The 22,260-nt window shown below is 49.0% G+C and overlaps 1 protein-coding gene across 1 annotated transcript in view; it reads left to right on the top strand.

The window, feature by feature from the left end:
- SETD2 (SET domain containing 2) overlaps positions 1–20,974 on the top strand; it is a 60,148-nt gene extending 39,174 nt beyond the window's left edge. Inside the window, exons 13-21 of the mRNA XM_026842019.1 lie at positions 2,919–2,967; positions 3,290–3,464; positions 6,723–7,398; positions 8,243–8,377; positions 8,971–9,110; positions 11,666–11,777; positions 18,121–18,201; positions 18,458–18,559; positions 20,480–20,974. Coding sequence (XP_026697820.1) covers positions 2,919–2,967; positions 3,290–3,464; positions 6,723–7,398; positions 8,243–8,377; positions 8,971–9,110; positions 11,666–11,777; positions 18,121–18,201; positions 18,458–18,559; positions 20,480–20,641 — 1,632 coding nt within the window. The 3' untranslated portion in view covers positions 20,642–20,974. The remainder of the gene's footprint in view (positions 1–2,918; positions 2,968–3,289; positions 3,465–6,722; positions 7,399–8,242; positions 8,378–8,970; positions 9,111–11,665; positions 11,778–18,120; positions 18,202–18,457; positions 18,560–20,479) is intronic.
- Positions 20,975–22,260: the final 1,286 nt, after the last annotated feature.

Here is a 22,260-nt window from a genome sequence, read left to right as displayed (position 1 = left end):
CAGAAATCTGTCCCCAGTTTATTGTGGCAGCAGGTTTGGAGTGAAGTTGGGTGCTGCTCAGCTTTCTGAACCATGACCTGCCCTGAAATACAGGCAGAAGAAACATGGGTTTGTTTGAAATACGTGACTTAGTACCAGGAATCATGCTGAGTATCCAGACATTAGAAGGTCAAAAATACTACAAGTGATGGGTAACAACCCAAGCATGTTTAACGGGGGATTCCCTCAGTGCTGGGGGTGGGATGTGGCATAGAATTACAGAATCGTCAAGGTTGGAAAAGACCTTGAAGATCATCTAGTCCAACCAATAGGCATGAAGGGGACCAAAACCAGGCTGGAGCTTGGTGGCACGACAAGGGCTGGGCTTCTGGAGGCCTTGGAGCTGCAGAGGTGCTTTGGGGTGTGCATCATAACCTGCTTTGCTTTGAACCCTTGGTGCCCTGTGGCATTAAGAACACACAGGCAGTGGCTGTGGTCAGGACAGGTCCTCCTCCCTGCCTTGGGCCCCGTGGATCTGCTGCCCCATGGGTGGGGGGCAGCTCCCCAGCTTGGCAGGGCTCGGGTTGAGCTGGGTGGGCACAGACAGCGTACCTGAGCTGTGGAAAGAGAAGGGTTTGAGGTTAAAGGGGAGTATTGGCAATGCTTTTGCATCCCGCACCACTGCTCTGCACTCTCCTGATCTGGTTTTCCTGCTCCTGCCTCGTGATCCATAGCAAACCTGTAAATAAATAAGAACAATTAAAAAAGGGTACATTTCCAAACTCCTAGTGCCCCTTAGCACTGGAAGAGGTCACAGAACACATGATAGCATAACTGCAGATGCTTCAAACAGTGTGTTAGGCTCCATGGGAAAGCAAAAATATTTTTAAAACCCCCCCTTGGCTAAAATAACTTTTTTAACCTTCGGCAGCACTTTTAAAGTGGTTTTGTCTTGTGAACAGACTACAGCAGGGTTTCTTATACTTTCATTTATTTCATCAGAGGAAAATACATTTTCTGAGGCTGAAACGTGGCACTCAATATATTTTTCTTACATATGTATAATATAAGTATATATATCTCTGAGGTGCAAACCTCAGGGAGTTCAACAAGACCAAGTGCAAGGTCCTGCCCATGGGTCGGGGCAATCACCAGCACAAACACAGGCTGGGTGAGGAGGGGATGGAGAGCAGCCCCAGGGAGAAGGAGGGTATTAGTGGGCAGAAAACTGCCTGTAAGCCATCAAAATGCACTTGCAGCCCAGAAAGCCACCTGTGTGCTGGGCTCACCCAGAGCAATGTGGGCAGCAGGGAGATGCGGGGGGATTCTCCCCCTCTGCTCCACTCCTGTGAGACCTAGATGGTACTTAAGGTCTCTTCCAGCCCAAACCATTCTGTGATTCTGTGATGTTCTACTTAGTTGAAACATGGATGTAGAAAGTTGCTGGGTGCAGGGAAAAAGTGAGTTTGTTTGGTAGTTGCAGGTTATCTGGGTGATACAGCTTGATATAAAAAAGCATCATAGAATCCTAGAATGGTGTGGGCTGGAAGGGACCTTAAGGATCGATCATCCAGTTCCAACCCCCTGCCACAGGCAGTGAAACCTTCCCCTAGCCCAGGTTGCCCAAAGCCCCGTCCAACCTGGCCTTGAACCCTTCCAGGGAGGGGCAGCCACAGCTGCTCTGGGCAACCTGTGCCAGGGCCTCACCACCCTCACAGGGAAGAATTTCTTCTTTATCTCTAATCTAAATCTCCCCTCCTGCAGTTTAAAACCATTACCCTTCATCCCATCCCTACACCCCTGATCCAGAGTCCCTCCCCCCTTTCCTGTAGCCCCTTTCAGCCCTGGGAGGCCGCTCTAAGGTCTCCCCGGAGCCTTCTCTTCTCCAGCTGAACCCCCCAACTCTCTCATCCTGTCCTCACAGGGGGGTGCTCCAGCCCCCCCAGCATCCTCGTGGCCTCCTCTGGCCCCGCTCGAGCAGGTCTGTGTCTGTCTTGTACTGAGGACCCCGGAGCTGGATAAGCAGAATTGTCTGCTGCGGGAGAAGGGATGGTGGGTTTTGGCATCTGATCTCAGTAGCCTTCAATAGGTGCTTGCTTGGTCAAAGGGGTTTACTCAGAGCTAGGAGATGGCTTCCTGCTCGTTTCCCTTGGGATGCTCCAGTGTTGATCTGGGGAACATCATGGGAAATACGGTGGATACCATCTCTGTTTCTCCAGCGTGGTGAAACTGCAGCTGTCAGACAATCATAGAATCTTAGAATATCTTAAGTTGGAAGGAACCCATAAGGATTATCAAGTCTTAACTCCCTGCTCCTTGATAGACTGCCTAAAACTGCCTTGAAGACCAGGATGGGTACAACAAGAGGTATTCAGGTGGTAGACAGGCACGTCACCATGGTGTCATTAGAGGACAGGTCAGATGCCTGTGTTCAGCTGTGTTTGCCAGGGCAGGGATTGGTGGCCTTGGATACCCTGAGAAATAGAAACTCAGCTGGGATGTGTGCTGGTTGTGGTCACTGTGGGAACACCAGGGCTGACACAGTAAGAGGCAGAAGAGCACGGTTTCACATGTGAGGGTAGCTTGTTTAATGGCAAAAATCATTCATTCACTGGTCCAGCAGAGCTGCAAGTTCAGGTGCTCATAGCACATGGGTGGAATGGCCAGCTTAGATCCTGCAGCACTTGGCCCAAAACCCCACCTAAACTCATCAAACATGAACTGCTGATCGGTAGCAGTATATAGAAAGTACCACAATAATTTGCCTGAAACCAGAACTTTGCTTCAAGAGATGCTATTTTTTTTTTGGATTTGATTATTTGATGATTGAATTGTTAAATTATTAGCACTGTGTTATGATTCTTGCATCCCCGTAGATATCGGGGTTGTTCTTGTGAATAGATGAAACTCTGACCCTGCTTGTGGCTTTTGCTTTACAGGAGGTGTACCGGATCCCAAAGAAGAGCCAAGCAGAAAAGGAGAACAGTGGTATGTACTCACATTTGCCCATGAATCTCTCCACTCCTATGAAACCACTTAATTTTCCCAGTTTGAAAACAGCTCCTTGTAAAAAAAAAGAAACAACAAACCAAAAACCAGCTCTTTGAAAAAAACAGCTCCTGAAAATAGGGAGGATAATCTAAGTGGTGGGTGATGGGGAATGTAGCCCTGAGGCTGATACGGGGCAACCTGCAACTTGTTTGAATGAAGACTCTGTTGTTGACTAACAGAAGCTATTGAAACTTGAAGAGGAGGGAGCTAGAAATGCTCTGAATTATAAAAATTCTCTTTTATCTGTTTTTCCAAAAAGCGGATCGTGGGAGAGAGACAGCCGGGCACAGGGATCAGACTCCTACTCCAAAGAACCCCATCCTGAGCAGAGATCCCGAGAGGCAGAGCCAGAGCAAAGAGAAGAAGAGACGGAGAGACTCGTTGTCCCCTCCATCCTCGGCATACGAGCGAGGAACGAAGAGGCCAGAGGACAGGCAAGTTTTCTGGCAGCAGTGGTGGCAGCAGGGCTGAGGATCTGACTGTTGGGCTGGGAGTGTTGGATCTGTGGTAATCCTGGGTAAAAATTCTAGGGAAAAATGGTCCTGGTGATCCTTGAAAAAATCCAGGGATGGGGAAGGAAAATTTTTACCTGGATGAATCCCATGGGTGTGGTGAGAGGCATTCCCTGGCTGGAGTTGGGTGGCTCCTTCGTGTTAGGTGGCCTCTCCTCTTGGATAACCTCCACCTTCATCTTCAGGCACTTTTTTGAATTAGATGAGTGATGAGGGAAGCTACATCCAGCTCCTGCACAGGAGTTAGGGATGTAGCCCTCATAATGCAAAGAGGTCTTCTGAGTCCTTCAAAACCCATCCCCTTCTGCTCCGCATCTCCCCAGTGCACTTGGGGCTTAGTCTAAACTTAAAATAAGAGCAAGAGTGAGCAGTACCCAAGCCAAACAGGATTTGGAACACAAAACTACTTCCTTGACCAAGTGAATATCCCCCAAACCCATCAAGCCCAAGGAAAACGGGCCAGGTAGGTATGACCCCACCAAGCTAGTGCCATGTCTCCTGCTTTCCCCTGGGAATGGTGGCATTGTGCTCCCTTGGCTGAGAAGGTGTTTCTTAAGTTTAAAATAATTTAAATCACTTGTGGTGATTTTACTTTGTGTTTCTTTTTTGTGGGTGCTCTCTTGCCCAATGGATTCCTGTGTGTGTGTTTTGCAAGTCATGGATACAAGGGAGAGTGAGGACTTCAACTTTACTCACATCTCACCAAAAAAAAAAAAGATTTTTAAACACAGGTTGTCTAGGGAAACAAGCCATGAAGTCTATAAGCTCCAGTAAAAGTATAAAATACTTTGAATTACAGTGTGAACAGATGCTGAAGATAAAGTGGAAAATAAAAGCAACTGATTTGTGTTGCACTAGTATGAGTTATGCCCTTCCACATGAAGTATTTCTGCTGACAGTGTCTGGTGAGATGGGTTTAGAAGAGTAAAGATAAGGGCTAGATAACTGAAATGTAGATGACGTTTGTCTTGATGAGTTGGCCAGTTCAGGGAACAAGCAGAAAGAGAAAATATTTTTAATTATTCTCTGTTCTTCCAGATTTTAAGTGAGAATCAGTGCAATGACCCTGGCAGCCACCCAAATCTGCCTTTTCCTATCAGTTCAGACCGTTGCTTTCAGAGCACCTGAGCCTTCTGCTGGCTCTTGGGGTTATTCCCCAGCACCCCACAACAGCCAAACCCTCCCGGGGACTGGAGGAGCCATAGAAGTGGTGGTGGTGGTGGCAGGGCTGGTCCGAGGCAGCGCCTGAATCAGCATCTGTTTGCTGCCAGATGCTCCTTTTCTTCCCTCGAAAGTTGATTCTTAATTAAGAGAAGGAAAATATTAAATGTCTTGCATTTCAGGGAGGCTTCAGATTGTGTTAAAGGCAGTCAGAATACCGGGGAATTTCCTTTAAAGAAGTCAGTTTTCTGTTGTCCCTCTTAAATAGGATCTTAGTAATGAGGGAACAATAGGTGGTGAGTCAGCCAGACGAGGAAACTTCTGTCCCTGTGTTGAGCTGCGCTGGGAAACTTTAAAACATCTGGATGAAAAATAAGATGTAAACCTATAATACTGTAATGTAAATTTATACTACTGTAATTAGCCATTTGGAGGGTGGAAACACAACTGAGGTCTAGGGGTAGAAGTGGAGCTGGGGAATGGCGGTGTGTCAAGAGATAGGAAGAGGGATGGTATAACTAGTCTATTTTTGGTGTTATTTTAAATAGAACAAGCTCTTTTGCAGGCAAGGAATTGCCTGCTCTGGCTTTTCCCTCCTGTGGCCACATCCTTCTCAGGGAGCAGTGCTCGCCAGGAGGACCAGGGTGCCAGCATCCTTCTCTGGAGATGCTCTCCCTGCTCCAACTGTCCCCCTTTATATTTGTTATATGAAGCATTTAACAACAACAAAAAACAGATGGAGAGAGGAGCAGAGTAGACACGAGAGCATTGCTGCTTGCTCTACACTAAATCCTCGGTTTTCTTTTGACTGTCCCTTCACGCTGGCTGCCTCTCATGTAAACTCTCCAGGCAGTGCCAGGAAAGACTTTAATTATTGAAATTGAACTCTTCACATCAGTAAGGTTTGAATTAACAGATCCTTGCAGCTACTCTGAGAATGCGAGGAAACATCTTAAGTGTATCTGTTGGTAGCAATGTGCTTTTGATATATAAGTGGGACGCATGAACATGAAGTGAGTATATAGAGAATATGGTGGATGCTTTGTAGAATCCATTCTATTAGGGCTGCAAAGCATTTTTGCTTGTAATCCCTGTTTTACCACACTCATAACTTCTCAAAATATCCACCTTTGATCTGAAATTTTCCATGGTTGAGGTCTGATCAAAGTCCTTAGGATTTATTTTTTTTTTTGGTCTTCTTTAACTCCTTGGAAAATTCCCTCCAGCTGCTCTGCGTCTCTGGATGAAAATTCTTATTTGTAAAAAGAGGATTAAAAAAAAATCCATCCACACTTTTATTATTTTTTAAGCTGAATCTGTGGTCTAGTAAATAGCATAACTCTAAGCAGAAACGTGCTGTTTGTAATTCCCTTGTTCTTCGTCATGTCTGCAAACACACAGCATCTGCAGGTCTGCCAATGTGGGGAGGTCAAGAGAAAAAAGCTGGGGTGCTTTCCCCATCGCTGAGCTGCCTTGGTCTTTGGGGGTGAAGATGCTGTGGTGGGAGCTGTGCCTCCTCTTTGGAGAGCTTCCAAACCCCTTCTTTGCTGGTCCTGCTTTGGGAAACTGTGGCAGAGGGTCTCCAACACGAGCACCCAGCCTTTTTGTGGGGCACTCCGCTCATTCTGCCCTCTCCTGGGGTTCCCTGTTGGTCTTGGAGGTGTTGCCTCCACTCTCTGGGTATCTTGGTGCTGCCTAGCAGGTCCTTCAGACTGCTACTGCTGCATCTTTGCATCTCCATTGGCTTCAGCCAACTGAAGTTGGTAAATGCAGTGGGACTTAGCCCTGGCTCCTTGCTCGTGGATGAGCAGGGTCAGTGGGTGTTTCTCCCCTCTATGAGTTGCTGTGGTTGATCAAGCAGCTGAAAATGAATGTTTTTAGGAAATGATGCTGCTGCTGTTGGGTGTTTGGGTCACCCCCCAGGCCTGCCACCATCAGTGGTGGCTCTTTTGCTGCTGGAGCCCCGAACCTGCAGCTTTCTAAGGTTTCACAAAGCCTTTTCTTTTCTTTCTCTCTCAGGTATGACACACCAGCATCCTCGAAGAAGAAAGTCCGGCTTAAGGATCGCAGCAAGCTGTCCACAGAGGAGCGCAGGAAGCTCTTCGAGCAGGAGGTTGCCCAGCGGGAAGCCCAGAAACAGCAACAGCAACTGCAAAACCTGGGAATGGCATCCCCCCTGCCCTACGAGTCCATGGGCTACGGCACGCCCCACCACAGCTTCATCGGCTACCCACCTGGCTACCCCATGCAAGCCTATGTAGACCCCAGCAACCCCAACGCCGGCAAGGTGCTGCTGCCCACACCCACCATGGATTCCATGTGCTCACCGGCAGCCTATGAGCACCCCCAGACTTTGGTTGGGCACACGGTGGAACCAAGCCTAACTACTCCTCAGCCCGTACCAGTAGTCCAACATGTAGCAACGACGATGGAGGTGACAACTCCACAGTATGTAGCACAAAGCGACACCGTGGTCCATCAAGAACCCAACGTGGCCGTCCTGCCCGTGGCCACACCGGGACCGGTGCAGAGCCAGAGCTACGGGGTCTGGGATTCCAGCCAGCAGACTGTGGCTGTACAACAGCAGTACTCGCCAGCCCAGTCCCAACCAGCCATATATTACCAAGGACAGACCTGTCAGACCGTTTACGGTGTGACATCCCCCTACTCGCAGACGACCCAACCAATTGTACAGGTAATTTCCCTTTCAGACACAGCCTGGCATGAAACACCCACAAACAAAGGGTACCAGCCTGGTACACTTAATTTCCTCATGCTTTACTAGTGTTCTTATATTAGAGCATCCTACTTTGCACTTCTCAGATAACTTACCATCCAAGAATCTGATTTCCCATCTAGACAGGGTATTTTCCATGTACAAGCTCCATGTATCTTAGTTGTTGGGGCCAAGCTTGCAGAGACTTTTTAAAACTTGTTTATAAAAGTGATGGTTTTTTTGATTGTTGATTCTTGTGAACAGATATGCCTGGGTAAGAGCTTCCACTGCCACTGGCCAAGTAAGCAGTAAAATGTGGAGGTGTGAGCTCACCTTCCGTTGGTTTTTGGAAGCAGGAGCTACCAGCTCTGGTATGACTCAAACCAAACAAAAACCCCAACGGATCAACCTTCTTTATCTGTTTTCTTGGAATTACATGCCCCTGTCCCTCAGGCTCAGCCTTGAGTTCCACATGACTGTGGTGCAGTGCTGTCTCCTTCTACTTCATCTTTGCTAACAAGGCCATTGGCGTTCAGCAACTTGTCAACGACTAGTTCTTCCTAAAAGCAAGATGTAAACAATTGTGCTACTCCTGGGACAGCCAGTAGGCTAATTGTATGTGAAGACTGTTTGCTTGAACCCCACCTCAGTCACTAGTCATTGCTGGTTGGTTTGGATGTTATCTTCCACTAGTCCTTGAGGACTATTACCCTCTTATTGCTTCTGCTTTTTGGTTCCCAGTAAGGGAAGCTGCACCACAGCCTCCACTAAAGGGTTTTTTGGTAAAACAAGCTGACTTGTGGTTGCCTGTGTTCCATTTCAGAGTTACGCCCAGCCGGGTCTCCAGTACATCCAGGGCCAGCAGATTTACACAGCTCATCCACAGGGAGTCATAGTGCAGCCACCGACAGCAGTAACCACGATCGTCGCAGCTGGGCAGCCTCAGCCCATCCAGCAGGTGAGTCCGGGGGGGGGGTCAGAAGGGATGAGGAACCTTTCTCTACACTTACTTTGGGTTTATGTGATTCCCCACGGCTTCTGGGTGCTGTGAAAGCATTAGTGGTACCAGCTGGAGGAGCTTCCTGTGCAGCAGAGTGCTGACATCCTTTGGGGTGCCGCTCGCCAGGCTGGATGTGGCCATCAGACACATTTTGGGGGATTTTGAGCCCAGATCCTGTTCTGTTCCAGCATTCTGCCAGCACTTCCGAGAAGGCTGCGTATGAGTGGGCATGTGGGAGCTCTCTGAATTGTTTTCATTGCTGAATTCCCTCCATCAGAAATGGTGGTTTTGGTATCCAGCACGGAGGATTTCAGAGCACCAGTGGCTGCATTATGAGCTCAGGGTGTGGTCGAGTGGGTGCTTGGGGTATTTGATGAAGAACTAGTGAAAGACATTATCCTCATCACTTCTTGGGCCAACACTAATGTTGTTTTTAAGTTTTACCTTCAACAAAGTCTTTGTCATGGGGGAAAGACCTGTCAGGGCTGCACTGACCACTCTCACGACCACTCTCACAGCCACTCATTTCATCCCTTTTGTGGTATTTTTAGCCAGAGCTTGTGGTGACCAATAACCTCCTGGACTTGCCTCCACCGTCCCCTCCAAAACCCAAAACGATTGTCCTCCCACCCAACTGGAAAACAGCCCGAGATCCAGAGGGGAAGATCTACTACTACCATGTGGTAACAAGGTGGGTGTGATAACGAGGTGAGCGTGATGGCTGCTTTGGGGTTGGTTGGATGGCTCAAGCCAAGGAATCGGGTGTCTCATTAGGCACCCAGCAGGATGGTGAGAGGCTGAGATTGCTCAAAATCTTTCCTTCACCCCCATAAATGTAGCCTGGGGATACAGCCCTGTTTTCTGCACGCAGGAGCATGATGATGGGAAACAATTTCTTTGCAAATGATGACTCCAGCCGTGCGTTGAGTCGTAACTTGGTGTGATAGAGCCCTGGGTTTTGTGGACAAAAGTGTGATGGTGGCCGTTTCCTTGCAAACAATGACTCCAGTTGTGTGTTGAGTCATAACCTGGTGTGATAACGTGACAGTGAGGAGCTCCACTTTTGACATCTCATTCCAAAAAAACAATCCCATCAAAGCAACTTCTTTATCCCCAGCATCTTGGTTAACTTGGATTTACTTCTTTTGACACCTTCTTTGGTTCCCATCACTCTGCCAGAATACGAGGTGCCCCACACAGTGCTGAAATGGCAGCAGAATTAACAGGTAGAGGAGACCTTGGCTGCCCGTGTGGCTCTGACAGCAGTTCCAGGCTGATACCCTGGTCTGTGGAGGCTTTAACATGCGTGTGGGTGTTGCGTTGGGCACGCTCTGTGAACAGGAGGTCTTGGGTGGCTCAGGGATCAGCCATGATCTGGGGTATGTGACATAAAGGGTTGATTTTCTCACCCTCGTTTTTTTCATCTTCTTTACTTCAAACTCCTCTTGAGGTCTGTATGGGGATCCAGTTCTCTAAAGGGTTAAGCCTGAGTATTTTCTTACAAATCCTGACTGTCTCGATACCAGTTATTGTTTCTTGCCCTCATTTCACTTCATCACTCGACCTTTTCAGTCTCCCATTTGGACTCCCTGCTGCTACCTTACACAGCAAGAGTTGCACCAACAGCACAGCAGGAGACAGTCAAACCCCAGGAAGAAAAAGAAAACGGTCGAGCAGGAATCTGTGATTTGTGCCATGGTTTGGAAGACTTGGCAATGGGATGAGGAGACCCAATGAACTTTCCCTCTTGGCGAGGAATGCCTCCTGTGTGCATCTTCTGCAGTACACCAGAAGGCTCTAATTGAATATAATTAATCTTGAACTTTTTTGAGGAACACATGCTGGATTTCTTTCAGTCCTTTTAACTGTCTATCTTCTGACAGCACAAAGCTAGTAGAGGAAGGGAAATTTTGCTTCTTAATATTAATTAAGAATAAGAATAGATAATATATTCTTAAGAATAATACTTCTTAATTATTTCAATATTTTATTTTCACATAGCAATTACATCAATAGTGATCTTGAGGTCAGGGATTTTCAGCAGTATCTGGAGAATTTAGTAGCATGATGAAGCATGTGGGAACTGGTTGAAACAAGACTTTCATGCTTCCCTCCAGCCTTTCCTGAAAAGTAAAAAGCCCTGAAGTGGGACAGGATTTCTGATACAGGTCAGAAATCTTGGGAAACTCAAACCAGTGGCTTCTTTTGATGCAGGCTTTCAGGATTTCTTGGTATTGAGCTGAAGTGTGCCCAGCCTGACTTCCCACAGATTTTAGAAATGGAAGATAGTTGCTGCGTTAGGTCACCTCCAAACCTAATGGGGTCTGGAGATCTGTACTTTGCAATTCCTCTTGTTTAGTCTGTTTTTGAGTGAGTCCTCTCATCTGATGGACCGTCCTGTACTAACTTCAGTCCTGTGAAGACAGTGGTCTGCCCTGCTGGCCCCCGTTTCTCCTGGTTGTTGTGTTCCTCCCCTGCTCTGTGGTTTTCCTCCCTGGCACCATCCTCTATCTTCTCTCAGATGCTGAGGGCTGCCTGCTTCTCTCTTCCCTGCCTTGAGGAAATCCAGACCAGTTCTTCCTGTTCTCACCCGGTTAGAAGCGTGGTGGGGCTCTTCCCCACCCCTCGGCCTGACAAGCCCAGGCAGGTTTTGATGACTTCTTCCATCTCAGTTGAGATGTCTCTGCAGAAATGCAGCTTCCTGCATGCAGTGAGCTCAGAAGAGTCCTAGTCCTGCCTTCAGCCTCTTCTAGCGTAGGAATGAGCTTCGTGTCATCTGCCTATCCATCCTTCCAAGCTCCTGCTCCTTCCTGTGGCCTTTCCCAAGATCTTTGGTCTGTGTTCCTTCCACGGTGGCAATACCTGTGGCTGAACATTTGGCTTGAGGTGCCAAGGGCTGACCCTGGCTCTTCAGGAAGGAGTTCCTGCCCCAGGGTCTCTGCTCTGATGTTTCCCATCTTTCCACAACAGAATCATTTTTATTTTACGCCTGTGACAAAATTTTCTTGATCACACATGGAGTGTCACCAGTGATAGAATGGTGCAAATTCCCTTTCTTAAGTTCTTCTTGCTTGGCTTTAGTCTTCTCCAGCTTAGCAGTCTACTCAGACTCATCATTAATTGCATTACACTGATGTTAAGATTTTTGATGACTGATGGAGACCAGATGTCCCAGCTGATGACACAATCAATAAGCAGGTTACTTTTAAGAGAGTGACAGTGTTCTGTCTGTCTCTCTTCCTCTAGGCAAACCCAGTGGGACCCTCCTACCTGGGACAGCCCAGGGGATGATGCCAGCCTTGAACATGAAGCTGAAATGGACCTTGGGACCCCAACGTACGACGAAAACCCCATGAAGGTAAGCACAGGGGTCAGCAAAGGAAACTGGGAGTTAACATCTCTTGGGACAGACCACAAGGATAATCCTGCCCTGCAGAACAGGAGCAACAAATTCTGGGGCTGTTGCTGAGGTTGGAATGGACTTGAGGGGGATGATGGAGCAAGAGAAGTGACCTGAAATAAGTCGTAGTGGTTATATTGACCATGGGGCCGCTGTTTTTTTGTGCTTTAAAACAGTGGTAGAGTTGGTAGAGCAATGGGCTGAGCCCAACTGGAGGAGTTTCACCAAGGGCAAATGCTGGGGGCTGCACTTTGGGCCACAACAACCCCCAGCAGCGCTACAGGCTTGGGGAGGAGTGGCTGGAGAGCTGCCAGTCAGAGAGGGACCTGGGGGGGGATTGATAATGAGCCAGCAGTGTGCCCAGGGGGCCAAGGAGGCCAATGGCATCCTGGCTTGTGTCACCACTGGCGTGGCCAGCAGGGACAGGGAAGGGATCTGAGCCCTGTGCTCAGCACTGGTGAGGCCGCCCCTCGATAAGTGGGTTCAGTTTTGGGCCCCTCACCCCAAAAAGGCCATTGAATGACTCAAGCGCGTCCAGAGAAGGGCAACGGAGCTGGTGCAGGGTCTGGAGCACAGGTCTGATGGGAGCGGCCGAGGGAACTGGGGGGGTTCAGTCTGGAGAAGAGGAGGCTGAGGGGAGACCTCCTGGCCCTCTGCAACTCCCTGCCAGGAGGATGCAGAGAGGGGGGATGAGTCTCTTGAGCCAAGGACCCAGCGCCAGGCCCAGAGGGAATGGCCTCAAGCTGCCCAGGGCAGGGTCAGGCTGGCTCTGAGGAAGGATTTCTTTGCAGAAGGGGCTGTTGGGCGTTGGAATGGGCTGCCCAGGGCAGGGGGGGAGTCCCCATCCCTGGAGGGGTTGAAGAGTCGGGCTGACCCAGCGCTGAGGGATCTGGTGGAGTTGGGAACGGTCAGGATGAGGTTCATGGTTGGGCTGGAGGAGCTTCAAGGACTTTTCCAACCCAGATGGTTCTGTGATTCTGTGGTTAACGAGTGAAGTGGTTCTTTTCTTGGCACTCTGATAACATGTGCTGCCCTGTAGCCACTGAAGAGCAGCTTCCCCTTGTTGCTGCCAGGTTTTGCCCTGGTGACGAGTAGTCAAGCAGAGATTTTTATGGTGCTCTCACCTCCTCATTCTTCAGGGTGCTGGTAAAGACCTCAGTGCTCCTTTGTTCACCCCTCGGGCTGTGCCAACCACCCCTTGGGTGAACACAGCTCTTCCCAGGGTGGGCAGTTGATGTTCTGACCTGGCTGCCGAGCATCACCCCACCTCATGTGTGGAGACGACCTTATAACTGGCCAAAAAAAGGGATGTGGCGGGGTGGATAATGTTGAAATAGGAAAATCTAATGGTGCGTCAGCAGAAGGGGTGGAGCTGAGAGCTCTGTGCTGCTTCCACCACCTTTCTGCTTTCACCGTGAGAGCTGCAGCATCTTCGTGGGTCCTGCTGTCACTGGGGACACCTGAGAGGACGGAGCTGTTCTCCAAATGGGGCTGGATTTCCAGTTAGGTCCCACTGCAGCCACATCTACCCCAGCACTTGGTGGGAGGGGACATGGCTGAGCCTCCTTGGAGGAGTTTCTAGCTCTGCCAGCTCTTGCAAAGCAGGGAGGGCAGAGTCTGAGCAGTGATTGCTGAGCCTCTATGGATAAATCACCCTGATAAATCAAAGGAGAGAGAAGAGAAAAGGGGTTTGTCAGGTTGTAACTCGGGGAGCAGTTCTCTTGGTACTTGGGTGATACCCACATAGCAGGACTGGTTGTGCTGTAGGTGTTGTCAGTCCTACACCTCTCAGGAACATCCTGCTCTGCTGCCATCACCCTTCCCACGTGCTGCCAGGATCCTAAGGGTTAACCCAGTCCCTATAACACCTCCAAGTACTTCAGCCAGGATTCCTGGCAAGTTCACTTTAAACAACGTTATTTACAAATATTTATCTCTCTTTAAATAAGTTAATTAGAAACTGAGCTAAGACCTGGCACATGCCGCTCAGCTGAGGAGTCTTTACTCCTGCAGAGGAATCCAGAAAAGCCTTTTAAATGATTTTTGTCCCTGGGTCAGCATCACACGTCCCCTGCCGGTGTCCTCTGTGTTTCTGGGATCCTGAGGAGCAAATAGTCCTGGCACTGGGAGGATTCATAAACACAGGAGTGTCGTGGGATCTCTGGGGCTTGCTGGATCCGTTTGGTGAGCTTCAGGTTCATTAACATGCAGTGACCTTGTGCTGCACTTCTCTGGCTGATACCTCATTTTATCGGGCTCAGCAAAAGCATTAAATGGAGCTCACGCAGCTTTATGAACACTCCGGATGACTCAGGCTGAAAGAACAACAAATATTCCTAATTTGCCTGTTTCCTACAGCGTGTTTTGCTTCCATGGGAAGGGTTTGCCCTGTGCTTGCCTTGGATTGATCCCAGTTGATCTGCGCTTGCCTGTTTCTTCTGGGTTTGGGTTGAAAATTGCTGTTGAAAGGTATCCGCATGCAAAGCGGGGCAGGAGAACCTATTTATCAAACAGGCCTTCATTTTAGCTTTAAAGTGAAGTTTTTATTAAGCTGGAATAGCCATAAACTACATCCCTGTGGAGGGATTGGCTGCTTGGTGGTGTGGACCAGCCTGGAGATACTGGGGAACATCCCTTTGATGAGAACAAGGTGCTGAGAAGAAGTTTGGGCTCTTTGGAGTGAGAAAATGCAGTTGAGCTGGTGCTTTGCAGCTTGGGAATCTTTTTTTCCTACGGATTTTTGAGTGAGCAGCAAGGAAAGATGCTTCTGTAAATGAAGGCAGGCATTTACATGCCAGATTCAAAATTTTTAGGATAAAAGGGGTGCTGAGGACTGGGGTGATGCTTCACCTGGGGGCAGACGTGAGCTGGCTGCTTCTGCAAGGACTTTTCGCTGCTTGCTTAACCCCCCAGATCTGATCTCCCTTTGGAGTTCCAAAACTTCTCTGAAGCCATCAATACCTCGTTCCTAAATTACCACTGGCCGCACAGCTTTGGCTGACCTTACACTGATGTGGTTCTTACTCATTTCAGAGCTTTTGAATCTTTTCCTTCTTGGCCAGGATAGCCTGAAGGTTGAATTCCCACATGGTCGTAGCTCACTCGCTGCCGCCTCCGTAATGATGCTTCCGCCCTGAAATCACAACCACATTCTTTGGATTTTTTTCACCCTCCTCCTCCCCACCCCACACCTTTTCCAAGAGGGATTAAACCCGATGGATTAAAATCGTGGCTCCGGCCATCCAGCAGCTGCTGCCGCTATTCCTGGTGTCCCCAGCTGCGGGACATCACTCGCCCTGGCAAAACATGTATGATGGCAGCAACTGGGGTGTTTTATTTCCTCCAGAGCACGTCCCACGTGCTTCCAAGAATCATCTGCTCCCTTCCTGAGACCCTCAAAGCAGCTGGTGTCGGCGGTGGGTGAGCTTGCCCGAGGCTTACTGCTGCTGTAGTGATTTGGATGGAAAGGCACAAGAGGCTCGCAAAGCCGTGCTTGCTCTTTCGCATTATTAAAACCTGCTTTTTCCCCTTAAAAAAAGGGGTTCCACGAGAAGGTGGCCTGGTGGAACACTCGGGGAGGCTGGCGCTGACAAGGGACCAAGCGCCACAGTTTTTGCGTTCTTTTAAGATGGAAAAAGCCTGGATTTCATTGCACATTGTGTGTTCACATCTGCCCATCGGTACCTCCTGAAGAGCACAAGAAGGTTGGCATTAGCAGAGCAGATTCCAGCAGCCTTATCCCATGCTGCCAGAAAAGGAGCATCATACAACAGCTCCTCCACATTTCCCAGCACATTTGGCTTCTTGCTCCCCCCCTCCAGAGTCGCCCCATCCCAGGCTGGTTTTCCCCTGACAACCTCTTTGCCGGCTTCTCCATCCCCACTTCTCCTCTGGAGGGTTTTGGCATAAAGCAGCAAGGCTGGTAAATGTGAATATCACCATTTTGAGGGGCTTTTCCTGCATTTGAGATTCCCTGATGGAAACGTTTCCATGGCTTTGGAGTGCTGTGGTGACTTCAGTGCAGGCTAAAGCCCTTTGATAAGGAGGTTTGAATGTTAAAGATTAATGTTAATATAAGGAGAAATTAGCACCTTTGCACAAGTTAGAAATAGAATTTTTATTTCTCCTCCTAATCTTCCCTTGCAAATTTTGGCACTGATTTTTCCCCCTATCTCATGTGCTCTGGCCAAGGGGAGCAGGATTTTGCAGGAGCTGCCAGACCATACTGGCTGCCTGGTGGAGGCAGCGCTGCCTGTGCTGGAGCAGTGCTTCAGCTCACACCTTTCCCATCCAGTGGGCTTGGTGGTCAGCTGGGAGTTGGCTTTTCCTCCCCTTTCCCATCCCCAGAAAGTGCCATTTTCCCCTTCCACATCACCCTCGCAGCCTGAGCAGCTCCTGTGGTCGTGGTGGGAAGCGATGGAGCTCAAAATCCCAGAAGCATTTAGTCGTAGGCTTAATTCAACAGACCAGGCTTTATTTTTGCATTTACTGTCTTTCTGCTTTCATTGACATGCATCTTTATGTGGCATTTGCAGTGTTTCCCTGCAAGCTCCTCCAAACCCATCCTCCAGGTCTACTTAAGCCAGCTAATTAACACTGATAATTTGTAACATCCTTTGAGGGGCAAATGTAAATCCCATCATTTCCAAATTGATCTGCGTAGAAAATAACTCCGGAATTAAGAGAAATTGGGGTGTGCTGGGGATGCCAGATGATGGAGAAGGACTTGGTGATGGGGCTTGGTGATGGGAGGTGACAGGGCTTGGTGATGGGAGGGGACCAGGGCTTGGTGACAGGAGGTGGCAGGGTTTGGTGACGCCACCGTGCCGCGCCGGGAGCCGGCAGGGAGCCATCTGTTCCCCATCACCAGTCGTTTGATGTCAGTACCCGAGCCACGGGCAGGGAGCAGGAAGCTTTGATGTGCAGCCAGTGCTCGCTCGGGACAGCCCTCGGCAATAAAACTTCCCTGTCAAGGGGGTGATTTAAGCCCCATGTCTGACGGGGAGTTGCAGCTCTGCCCTCCAGCCTCCGCCGGGTGCGTCTGTGGTGTTTGAAAAGGATGGGATGGCTTCTGCTTTTTTCAGCGTTGGATACTTTAAAAAAAAAAAACAACAAACCAACCCCAAACGGGTTTTTCAAATGAAACCTTCAAACAGGACACCTTCAAAGAGCAGAAGGAGCAGGCGAATCTCCCCCAGCTTTGCAAGCCTTTAACAAGCACCATAAAATTCACTTTATCCTTTGGTGAACTAAAGATAATTTGTAAATGCTTAGCAGTGGGGTCTCAGCTCTCGCAGGGATTTTGGCACGAGGGCTGGCAGTGTGCTGGCACGCCTCACTAGTGGGGATGGTTCTGCTGCTGATGAGCAGCCAATTAACAGCTTAAATAAATGAACATTGCTTGAACAGCTCCCGGAGAGGGGTTAGGACAGGGTATCTGGCCACGCTGGATCTGACCCTGCAAATCGTCGTTTGATCCAACCCTGCAAATCGTTGTCGTGCTGCTAATTAGGTTTAAACATGTGTGAAATAAATGGGGAGGAAAGCAGAGGTTCCCCCCCTTCTTGTCTTCAGCTGAAGATAATACCCCACTACCCTCCTCCAAACCAGCCCCACTCCACCAGGACAAGCTCGTGCCCTTTTTCCATTTTTTTTTCTAAAGAAAATAAGAACAAGGTGTGGTCTCTGTGCCTCCCCAGGGGGTGTGCTGGGATTGAGGGGGAAAGGTGCTGGGATTGGGTGGGAAGCGTGCTGGGATCAGGTGGGAAGTGTGCTGGGATCGAGGTGGGAAGTGTGCTGGAATCAGGCTGGGAAGTGTGCTGGGATCGGGTGGGAAGCGTGCTGGCACTGGGCTGGGAAGCTCACCAGGAGCAGGCTGGAAGCATGCCTGGTTTGGGGTGGGGAGCGTGCTGGTATTGGGCTGGGAAGCTCGCTGGGACTGGGCTGGGAAGTGTGCCTGGATCAGGCTGGGAAGTGAATGGGGACTGGGCTGAGAAGCTCAGTGATACTGGACTGGGAAGCTCACTGGGAGCGGGCTGGGAAGCTCACTGGGAGTGGGCTGGGAAGCTCACTGGGACTGGGCTGGGAAGCTCACCAGTACTGGGCTGGGAAGCTTACTGGGAGTGGGCTGGGAAGCTCACCGGTACTGGGCTGGGAAGCTCACTGGTACTGGACTGGGAAGCTCCCCAGGAGCAGGCGGGGTGGCGTGTGCTGTCTGCCTGGCCGTGGGACCACGGGCAGACACACAGGGACAGCGGTGGGGCCAGGGAGATCCAAGACCCTTTTCTTTCCCCCACTCCAGTCTTCCAAGAAGCCCAAGACGGCGGAAGCGGACACGTCCAGCGAGCTGGCCAAGAAGAGCAAGGAGGTGTTCCGGAAAGAGGTGAGTGTCCCTGCCACCCCCTGCGGTGTCACCAACCCGGGGTGATGCTGGAGGGAGGTGTCGGGCTCCACCGTCCCCTGCGGGCAGCACGACACCGGAGTGGGGGGACCCCGGCGCTCGAGGACACAGTGTGTGTTGGGGGGTGTGTGTGTGGTCTGTGTGTCCCTGCCACCCCGTGGAGGGTTGGGGGTCCCTGGGGGGACACTGGGTACAGGGCCAGGGTGTCAGGGCCGGACCCAGGTGTGTTTTCCCGCAGATGTCGCAGTTCATCGTGCAGTGCCTGAATCCCTACCGCAAACCCGACTGCAAGGCCGGGCGCATCACCACCACCGAGGACTTCAAGCACCTGGCCAGAAAGGTGACGCCGCAGGGACATCATCCTGGGGATGGGGACATTGTCCTGGGGACAGGGACAGCATTGCCAGGGATGGGGACGTCATCTCTTAGGGATGGAAACTTCATTCTGGGGACGGGGACATCAGCCCAGGGACAGGGACATCAGCCCTGGGGATGAGGACATCATCGTCGAGGATGGGGACATCATCCCCACATCATCCCTGGGGATGGGGACATCATCCCCTGGGACGGGGACATCATCCCCTGGGGACAGGGACATTCATCCTGGGGACAGGGACACCACAGGTATGGCCCTGGGGACAGCCCCTGCTCCTCCGGGGCCAGGAGGGAGGAACCGGGGCAATACGAGCCAGAACTGGGGGACTGTTGGCCAATACTGGGGGAATAGCTGGGAATAATAATAGGAAATATTTGGGAATAATAGGAAATATTTGGAGAATAATAGACAATATTGGGGAATATTAGCAAATATTAGGGGAATATTTGGGGAAGAGAGGAAATACTTGGGAATAATAGCAAATATTAGGGCAATGCTTGGGAGTAATGGGAAATATTTGGGGAATAATAGCTAATATTTGGGGAATGTTTGGGAATAATAGGAAGTATTTGGGGAATATTTGGGAATAATAAGAAATATTTGGAGAATAATAGCCAATATTTGGGAATAATGGGAAATATATGGGGACTATTTGGGAATAACCAATATTTGGGAATAATAGCAAATATTTGGGGAATGTCTGGGAATAATAGAAAATATTTGGGAATAATAGCAAATATTTGGGAATAATAGCCAATATTTGGGGAATATTGGTAATGATAGCAAATATTTGGGGAATATTAGCCAAAATTTAGGGAATATTTGGGAAATAATATATTTGGGGAATATTTGAGGAATTACAGCCAATATTAGGGAACTGTTTAGGAATAATAGGAAATACATGGGCAATAATAGCCAATATTTGGGGAATATTTGAGAATAATAGCAGATACCTGGGGAATATTAGCCAATATTTAGGGAATATTTGGGAAGTATTTGGGCAATAATAGCCAATATTTAGGGAATATTTGGGGAATAATTTATTTGGAGAATATTTGGGAATACTAGCAAATACTTGGGGAATATTAGCCAATATTTAGGGAATATTTGGGGAATATTTGAGGAATAATAGCCAATATTTGGGAATAATAGGAAATATTTGAGGAATGTTTGGGAATAATAGGAAATATTTGGGATTAACAGCAAATACTTGGGGAATATTAGCCAATATTTAGGAAATATTTGGAGACTAATATATTTGGGGTGTATTTGAGGAATAATAGTCAATATTTGGGGAATATTTGGGAATAATAGCAACTACTTTGGGAATATTAGCCAATATTTTGGGAATAATAGCAAATATTTGAGGAATGTTTGGGAATAATAGGATATATTTGGGAATAATAGCAAATACTAGGGGAATATTAGCCAGTATCTAGGGAATATTTGGGGAATAATATATTTGGGGTATATTTGGGGAATTATAGCCAACATTTGGGAATAATAGGAAATATTAGGGGAATGTTTGGGAATAATAGCAAATACTAGGAATATTAGCCAGTATTTAGGGAATATTTGGGAAGTATTTGGGGAATAATATATTTGGGGAATATTTGAGGAATAATAGCCAATATTTGGGGAATAACACAAAATATTTGGGGAATATTTGGGCAATAATGAGTATTTCAGGATAATAGGAAATATTTGGGTAATAATAGCAAGTATTTGGGGAATATTTAGGTAATAATAAGAAAGTAGTTTAGGGAATATTTCAGAATACTTGGAAATACTTGGGGAATCATAGCAAAATAGCTTGGGGAATCCCCAAGACTGGGATTTTCTGGGAATATTGGGCCTGATGATGGGTATTTCTGTGCCCTGCAGCTGACTCACGGCGTCATGAACAAGGAGCTGAAATACTGCAAGAACCCGGAGGACCTGGAGTGCAACGAGAACGTGAAGCACAAGACGAAGGAGTACATCAAGAAATACATGCAGAAATTCGGGGCCAACTACAAACCCAAAGAGGACACGGACCTGGAATAACCACACACCCCCTTTCCCCCCAAACCATCGCCCCACTGATGCCAGATGCAGCCAACCCTTGGATTCTGCCACGATTCGCGGTATTAAACCACCAACCTGTGAATTTATTCTTTTTTTTTTCTAAAAAAGAAAAAAAGAAAAAAGACAAAAATAAACTTCGTTCCCTACAGCGTTGAGGCGGTTTGTACTGCCGGGGCAACACAGAGAAAAAATAAGCCAGGCTTTGCTAAGCTGAGCTTTGCCAGCTCCCCTACCCCGGTGGCGCTGTCGGACGCCTGTCACCAAGCTCTGTATTATATTTTAACGTATATGTGAATATATTGATAATTTTGGGGTTTTTATTTTTTTTTTTCGCTTTTAGCCCAGGACGTGCCGATACCACAGGAACACTTTGTAAGGATAGTTTCGGGGTTATTATTATTATTTTAATTTTTTTTTCGGTTGTTTCCTTGGTTTTAATTTTGGTTCTGCGAGTTTAATCTGTTTTCATGTAAATATTGCGGAGCAGGGCTGCCCCTGGATTTCTGGCAGACCTCGTGCTATGTTGATAAGATTGATTTTACTGCTTAAATCATTTTACTTTATCCAATTTTTACGGAACTTTTTATGTAAAAAAAAAAAAAAAAAGAGGAAAAAAAATAAAAAGAAAAATGACAAAAAATCAACAACCAGACCCAGCCCCGAAAGAGATTTGGCGTGGCCGGGGGGACCTGGTGGTGGCACTGGTGGGGACACGGTGGCCTGGCTCAGTGGTCTGTCCCCTCTCCCTCTGGGACTCCCCTGTCACCCTTAGCATCCCCGTGAGCCCCTAACCCCATGGTGGGGGGAACAGAATGGGGCTTGGGGGTGACCCGGCTTGAAGTGGAGGTGCTCATTCTGGGGTTAAAACGGCTCTTTTTGGTCACGCAGCGACCCACGGTGCCACCTGCCTTGGGGTCTTTCGGGAGGGGGGGGGCTGTATGTGTGTCCCAGGGCCACCCACCCCCCTGCTGTCCTTACGGGGAAGGGTGTGGGATGTGGGCTTGGGGACACATGTCCTGGGGACATGCATGTGGGGGGACACACGGACGCCTGAGGGGACACATCCCGGGGACACAGACATCTGGGGGACACGCGCTGGGGGACACATAGACACCTGGGGGACACACATCATGGGGACACACGATCACCTAAGGACACACATCCGGGGCACACGTGCTCATGGGGACACACGGACACCTGAGGACAAATGTCTTGGGGACACTTTCTTGGGGGGATGGTCACCCAAGGACACACATCCTGGGGACACATGGTTGGGGGGACACACACTTGGGGACACATCCTGGGGACACATGGACACCCAAGGACACATCCTGGGCACACATGGTTGGGGGGACATGGACACCTGAGGGACACATGCTTAGGGACACACGGACACCCAAGGACACACATCCTGGGGACACACGGCTGGGGGAACACAAGATACCTGGGGGACACACGGTTGGGGGGACACGGACACCTGGAGGACACACAGACACCCAAGGACACACATCCATGTCCAACACCTGAGGGACACGTGCTTGGGGACACACAGACACCCAAGGACACACATGCCGGGCACACACGCTTGTGGGGACACA

The sequence above is a fragment of the Athene cunicularia genome (assembly GCF_003259725.1).
Source record: "Athene cunicularia isolate RWA chromosome 2 unlocalized genomic scaffold, athCun1 chr2_part1, whole genome shotgun sequence".
In the NCBI taxonomy this organism is placed as follows: domain Eukaryota; kingdom Metazoa; phylum Chordata; class Aves; order Strigiformes; family Strigidae; genus Athene; species Athene cunicularia.
The sequence above is the reverse complement of the archived record's forward strand: the minus strand, read 5'-3'. Positions and strand labels throughout refer to the sequence as shown.